At 39.5% G+C, this 7,600-nt stretch overlaps 1 protein-coding gene across 1 annotated transcript in view; it reads left to right on the top strand.

The window, feature by feature from the left end:
• Positions 1 to 7,338, top strand: part of paics (phosphoribosylaminoimidazole carboxylase, phosphoribosylaminoimidazole succinocarboxamide synthetase) — a gene marked incomplete at its 3' end in the record, with an annotated part of 30,985 nt that extends 23,647 nt beyond the window's left edge. The window contains 5 exon segments of the mRNA XM_014031117.1: positions 3,552 to 3,730; positions 5,072 to 5,251; positions 6,778 to 6,891; positions 6,976 to 7,059; positions 7,156 to 7,338. Coding sequence (XP_013886571.1) covers positions 3,552 to 3,730; positions 5,072 to 5,251; positions 6,778 to 6,891; positions 6,976 to 7,059; positions 7,156 to 7,338 — 740 coding nt within the window.
• Positions 7,339 to 7,600: the final 262 nt, after the last annotated feature.

Here is a 7,600-nt window from a genome sequence, read left to right as displayed (position 1 = left end):
AGCTAACGTTATTTGTGCTGACTGATCATGGTGACCTGGCAGGGTTTTATTAAACAGTGTGTAAGTTGTGTGAAGTTGTGACAAGACTTACTGTAAGTTTGTCATATAAAAAATAAAAGCACAGCAACAGATCGACAGTTTGAGCTGAAACACGTTTAATTGTTAATATGCTTATATCTTCAGGGCTGTACAGTGCGACATAAATGTCGCACGTGTTATGAAAAAAACTGTCTGTGCTATAAAAGAAAAAGACTTTGTAGCACTGGTGCGACAGCTTTGGAAGCCACTTTTTTTTTCTGTCCATCCGAAATTTTTGTAATGCATTAAATTCCCGCATACAATAAATTGTAGCGTTGCGTAATGTAGACGTCAGATTCGGACTGTTTTAAACAAAAACCCATGGCTGGCTGGCAGGCACTTCCCCCGCCCGCAACAGACCTGTCAAGAGCTTTGAGACTTTAACCGTACCTCCCAAAAATAACTTAAATGCACCATCTGTGTTTTACCGAAAACATTAAGATGTAACATAGTAATTAAAAATTCACATATATGTAAATTTTTTATAATTGAATCTGAGCTGTATAAATCTGTTTTTTTAAATCAAATAAGTAGGTCTTTGTGTTATTCTCTGAAGAAGCTCTCAGTCTTAAAAAGGTTGGTGAATCTTGTCCTACAACAATACTCACCATATTATTCACCATTCTGGCTTTTGGGTTTAGAGATTTAAAGGCATTTTATGCTGGTGCTACAACTTTTTGTTCTGCGCTACAAGATCAGCAACCTCTGTAGCACCGGTGCTATGAGCTAAACAATTTAACGTACAGCCCTGATCTTAGTTTAAATGATACTTGGAGTAAATGTTTCAAGTTTAAAAGTATTTATAGAAGACAGCTGGGGKKTTTTTATTATTGTTTGCTGCTGCTTTTTATGACTTTAGCCTTTATTATACTGTCATATTTGTTTGTAGCTAAGCAGTCAAGACTAAATCTTTTATTGCCTAAATGGGAGCCCTGCACCAACCTRAAATCAGTCTTAAAATAATTTCTTGTTACAATTAACAAGTGAACTCTACAAAACTCAATTGCAACACCCAAATGTTTATATTACCCATTTTGCTTACTAATTTCTAACAAAAAACGACATTCAATTTTCCAATCCGTAACAATAAATTTACAGCATTTAGATTGTTCAGTGATGGTTAAAAATGATTCAGTGACAGAGTGCTTTTAATTAATGCCTCCTCAAGCCTTACAACATAAATACAAACAAGTGGAGTTTAAAATGCATTAATTAATACAACTGATATTGTAATTTTACTTTGATTGCAGCAGGGTCATCAAGCAGGTATATATTACCTTCACAATATTAAATAATTGTATTTCTCATAAAATAAGCTTAAATAATTACTGCAGAACAGGACAATTTTTTAATATCCAATTACTCGATTAATCGTCAGAATAATCTATAGATTAATCGATTACTAAAATAATCATTAGCTGCAGCCCTACTTTCGTCCTGGGCATGGACCAGATCTTTATCCTTGCAGAGTTGCTAAKGGGGTCGTGGGAGTTAGCCTCTCCGGTGTACATACGTTTTGTAGATGTGGAGAAGGCTTATTCCTTGAGGAATTCTGGCGGGGGTACGGCGGGAGTATTGAGTGCCCGAGTTGCTACTAAGAGTGATCCGGTCTCTACATAACCAAAGCAGGAGCTGTGTTTGCATTCTTGGCACAAAGTTGAGTTTGTTCTCAGTGCATGTTGGTCTCTGCCAGGGCTGTCCCTTGTCTCCCATCTTGTTTGTAGTGTTTATGGACAGAATCTCCAGGCGCTGTTGTGGAGAGGACGGTGTCTGGTTTGGGAACCGCATGGTCTCATCTCTGCTGTATGCAGATGATGTGGTTATTTTGGCATCTTCAGTCCAAGACCTTCAGTGTGCACTGGGGTGGTTCGCAGCCAAGTGTGAAGTGACTGGGATGAAAGTCATTTCCTCTTAAGTCTGAGGCCATAGTTCTCGACCAGAAAAGGGTGGAATGCCCCCTCCGGGTCAGTGGAGAGTCTTTGCCTGAAGCGGAGGACTTTAGGTATCTAGGTGTCTTATTCACAAGTGATGGTAAAATGGAGCAGGAGATGGATCTACGGATTGGGGCCTTGTCCTCAATATTGAGGGCGTTGCCTCGGTCACGCATGGTGAAGAAAGAGCTGAGTCGAAAGGTWAAGCTCTCGATTTACAACCCTCACCTGTGGTCATGAGGCATGGATCGTGACTGAAAGAACRAGGTTCCGGATACAAGCGACCAAAATGAACTTCCTTCGTAGGGTGGCCGGGCTCAGCCTTAGAGATTTGGTGAGGAGCTCCGTCAGCAGAGGGGAGCTYGGAGTAGAGCCTCTGCTCCTCCACATTGAAAGGAGTCAGTTAGGACAATTAGGATGCCTCCTGGATGCCTTCCTTTTAGAGGTGATCCGGGCACTTCCCACTGGTAGGAGTCCCCGGGGAAGACCCAGGACTTGCTAGGGGTGTAAGAAAATATCGATACACTGAAATATTGCGATATTTCATTTCCCGATACTGTATCGATATTCTAAAGCCCTGTATCGATTTTTAATTAAGGTTTAAAATGTCAACTTTCCTKCCAGCCRTTCATTTTTATGTTGTAGTTCAGCCTCTGACCACTAGTTGGCAGCAGTGAGCCAGACATTTGGCTCCTCTACCTCTTGAGCGCCAGAGAGTAAGGGTAGCATTAGCATTGTAAGTAAACATTAGCTTTTCTTTTTTTTTTCCCGTAAGAGGTTTTTATTTAATAGAATTTTTGGACAAAAAAAATCGCAATATATTGCCTTGCTTATAGTATCGCAATATATCGGGATATATCGTATCGTGACCCCTCTGTTATGATATGCATCGTATCGCCAAATTCTTGCCAATACACAGCCCTAGGACTCGCTGGAGGGATTATATATCCTCTTTGGCCTGGGGAACGCCTCGGGGTGTCTGGGTTTCTCTCCTGGACCTATTGCCTCAGCGACCCAASTACGGATAAACAGAAGAAGATGAAGGTGGGTTTAGGTTTAGGGTAAGGTCTCAGGGTTAGGCTGTAGAAACAAGTGGAAATGAATGGAAGGCAGTGAATGAAACTTGCAGAAAGTGCTCTACACCTGGTTGACTTTTGGAGTTAGTTTCATTGAAAATGACTGCCATAGACACACATGGACAAAATTGTTGGTACCCCTCGTTTAACCCACAATGGTCACAAAGGTAACTAAAATCTGACAAAAGTAATAAATAAAAATTCTAAAATGAACAAATGAAAGTCAGGCATTGCTTTTAAACCATGCTTCAAAAGAATTACAGAATACAGTGACATCATTTCTCAGCTGTAGTTAATTTAAATGTAAAGGTGTGGTTTTAAAGGCCCAGAATGAATTCTAACATGAATAAAGCTGTTTGTTTTTCTGTTGGTTCCACACACACACAGAGGGGCCACCATAATGTTAGAGATGTGTTTTAGAAGGACCTAACAGGATGTCATTCCAACATGTCTTACTGTGTTGCAGGCATTAAGACTGCATTTGTGAAGCAGCACTCGGACACTGCCTTTATTGCAGCCCACTGTGACATGATCCCCATTGAGTGGGTGTGTCGCAGAGTGGCCACCGGGTCCTTCCTGAAGAGGAACCCAGGCGTCAAAGAGGGCTACCGTTTCTCCCCCCTGAAGATGGAAATGTTCTTCAAAGTGAGTTTTGGATGGATGACATCCAGTCACATGTTCTAAGCCTGTTCACATGAGTCGGGGTCGACATAATGTCCTTTGTCTAGACAACCCTGTTTGTTTTTGTTTGTTTTGAACTACCAGATCTGGCTTCCTGGTTGACCAGTGGATGTGGCAAGTTAAAAAAAAAAAAAAAAAACTAGATTAAAGTTCTCTGCCTCAAACCCCTTGCAAATATTATGGAATCGCCGGCCTTGGAGGATTCAGCTGTTTAGTTTTGTAGAAAAAAAAGCAGATCAGACATGACCCAAAACTAAAGTCATTTCAAATGGCAACTTTCTGGCTTTAAGAAACTAAAAGAAATCAAGAAAATAAATGTGGTAGTCAGTAACTGTTAATTTTTTAGACCAAGCAGAGGGTAAAAATGATGGAATTACACAATTCTGAGGAAATAATTATGRAATCCTTGAAAGTTTGTGAATTAGAAAAAAATTTCAAGGTCCTGGAAAGTTTGTGACAACAGCCAAAAATTACACTTGTTCTTGAAAGTTCTTGAATGTTATTTTGGGGATTGAAGTTCTCTATTCACACAACTGATTTTCATCGTCTTTTAAAAAAAATGATAAAATTTAATTAAAAAACTTACATTTGTTGCGGTGGATAACTCAGGATTACGGTAAACTGATGTCATTGTTTCTGACTCAACAACTTCTATGTTCAGTTTTTCATTGAATTTACATGATATTAGACCTATTTATTGGTAACATTCTGCAGTAGGTAACTGCCGTTGCACGTGGTTCTTTAATTTGAGGAAATTGGTACTGGAAAGTCCTTGAAAGGTCCTTGAATTTGATGTTTGTGGGAACCCTGAGATAAGTAGAAGATGGAGATGGAAACACAGTGTCTGTTGGCAGTTACTGCCTGCAGTCTTGGAATAATGGACATCACCAAAGACTTTTCCGCCATGTATTAGAAATAAACATTTTATTTACAAATATTTAATTTGTCCAATTACTTTTGAGCTCCTGAAATAAAGGCCTTGTTTTTTAAATAAATGCTTTTAGTTCCTCATATTTCTATTMAATCATTTGTTCAACCCACAGAATTAAAGCTGAGAGTCTGAATTTCAACTGTATTTGAAATGCTTTGTTAAAATTCATACAGAATCAAAATTAGGGAAAATGTTATCTCTGTCGAAATACATATGGACCCAACTGTAACTTTGTATGCAAAACAGTTACACCAATTGAATTTTTCCTGAGATTTTTTTTTTGTGAAGGACAACCAAAGATTTTGATGGACAACCAGATTTTTTAAACCAAATTTCCTTATGTCTACCCCTGTGAGTGACTGTTGTGTTTTCAGGACGATGCCAACAATGATCCTCAGTGGTCAGAAGAGCAGATTCTGGCTGCTAACTTCTCTCTGGCCGGCCTCACCATTGGTCAGTGTGAGGTGGATATCATGAATCGCAGCACGGTGGCCATCTTTGAGATTCTGGAGAAGGCTTGGGCCACTCAGAACTGCACCCTGGTGGACATGAAGGTATGTCGGCTAACCTGCTGCTTCGTGTCGGTTAGCAAAATATCAGAGTTCGATTAACCTTTCAGGGAGTAATCACTGCTTGTACATCTACAATTGATTAACTTTGTCATTCCAATTGAAGATGGTCGCCACAGCTAATTAGCATTAAGACAAATGCAGCAGGTTCTGAGTTGGTTTGATTGAAGTTAAGGTGGTAGTAGCTGAGCCTCGTCCTTACATCTGACCTGACATTGTGAAGAACCTAAAAGTGTCCAGCTGTCACTTCTCATCACGAGCTGATGTTTAAAACCAGGGTTCGACAAATCCTATTGCCCGACTGCCCGGGGCAGGTAAAACTTATATTCAAGCAGGTGGGTGTGTCCCGATGTCTGCCCGACCAGGCAGGTAAACAATTTCTTTAGTTTTCATAGAGCCATTTATTCTAAATATTTAGAAAAAAGATGAAGAAATATAGTGTTTTAAAACACGTAAAGAGAGGGTAAATCCTCAAAATTTCCCCTCCCGCTGTAGAAGAGTGACGTTGTGCTGTCATCCCTCCTGAAGCTTTAACAACCGTAGTTTTTTTTCACACCCAAGATGTCGGAGAAAAAACTTGTTTTTTATGTGTTGTTACCCACAGGGATGATAAAAAAAAAGATGGGGACGTTCGATCAGTCATAAATCCATCTTGCTAATGAGCGCTGAGCAGCAGTGGGTCAGTTCAACAGGCAGAAGCTCACTTTATGGCAGGCCAATATTGCATTTATTAGGCTTCACCACTCTTACATTCCAGTAATCTGAAATTGTTTTATGACTAAATGAGACACATTAGTTACTTCAGATAAAATAATAAAATGTTGTTGTTTAATTTTGTTTTGTTTTATTTACTTGTTTTTTTAAATTTGGAGATCTTTCCAGGTTGAGCTTGTTTGTTTATTGAAGTTGATTTTTGAAAATAAGGGGCACATATGATAGTTTTTTGCTTCACTTTGCACACTTTTAATTCAGGGTAGGGTTTACATTGTTTTTTAATAATGTTTTGTTCTTATGAATGATTGAAACAAATAAAGATATCTCTAATTTTTTCCTGATTAGTATAAATAACATTAGATTTATCATCATGTTGTWTGGAGACTCCAGTTCAAGATATCTTAAATGTATCTTTAGATATGAGATTCACTATATAAGATTTAATTAATGTAAATTTCAGACTTTTTCATGTTCTGTAAATTGTATTTAAAACAAAGCTGCTGCTGTTGATCATTCTGTTTTCATAAGCAGCCCTCACAAGACCAATACAGGAAACACTGGAAAGGTCTAAAAAAGTTTATTGAAGATGTTTTTGATAACAGAATTGACTGACAGCCATGTTAATATTTTTGTAGTACAAAATACAGTACACGTTTTTCTTATATTTTATCAAATTTTAACATTTCTTTTTCRGGCAGGTAACGTTTTATGTTGGGCAGGTAAAACATAAAAATCTTGACGAACCCCGTTTAAAACTCTGACATGATGGTGGTGACGAAATGTTTGACTGTTTTCAGATTGAGTTTGGTGTGAACGTAAAGACACAGGAGATTGTTCTTTCTGATGTCATCGACAACGATTCCTGGAGGCTGTGGCCCGCCGGAGATCGAAGGCAGCAGAAAGATAAACAGGTCAGAGCTTTTACTGACATCTGTTATTCTCTTGACTTTCAGTGAAACGTAAAGGGGTTAAAAGTGATTTTTGTCACTTTTCAGGTGTACAGAGACTTGAAAGAAGTCACTCCAGAAGCCATGCAAATGGTGAAGCGAAACTTTGAGTGGGTTTCTGAAAAGGTGCAGGTATGCTGAGTGTTTCATCTGAAGCTTCTTTGTTTTTAGTTTTCTGATTGCTCCAACAGAAATGTGTTCTTACACAAACTGAATGTGTGTTTGTAGCTGCTGCTGGAGCCACAGGCCAGGGGCCGGGTGGTGGTCCTGATGGGCTCCACATCAGACATGGCACACTGTGAAAAGATTAAGAAGGCCTGCTCCTCCTACGGGATCTCCTGCATCCTCAGGGTCACCTCAGCTCACAAGGGTCCTGATGAGACGCTCCGAATCAAAGCAGAATATGAAGGTGTGTCTTTTGAACAGCAGCTCTCTGCTGTAAAGTTTGATGTCCTGTCTTAATATTTGTGAGCCATCACATCGAAACGAGGATTAAGTCCAAAAGTGGAATGTGGAGAAACAGGCAGACATATGGTTTTGATTTAAACGTCTGCAAAATTTGCATTCTGTCAAAATCCATCCATCCATCCATCCATTTTCTTCCGCCTATCCGGGGTCGGGTCGCGGGGGCAGCAGCTTCAGAAGGGAGGCCCAGACCTCCCTCTCCCCAGCC

Source organism: Austrofundulus limnaeus, unplaced genomic scaffold (assembly GCF_001266775.1).
Source record: "Austrofundulus limnaeus strain Quisiro unplaced genomic scaffold, Austrofundulus_limnaeus-1.0 Scaffold1180, whole genome shotgun sequence".
Lineage (NCBI taxonomy): Eukaryota > Metazoa > Chordata > Actinopteri > Cyprinodontiformes > Rivulidae > Austrofundulus > Austrofundulus limnaeus.
Note: the sequence above shows the minus strand (reverse complement) of the source record. Positions and strands in the feature narration are given on the sequence as shown.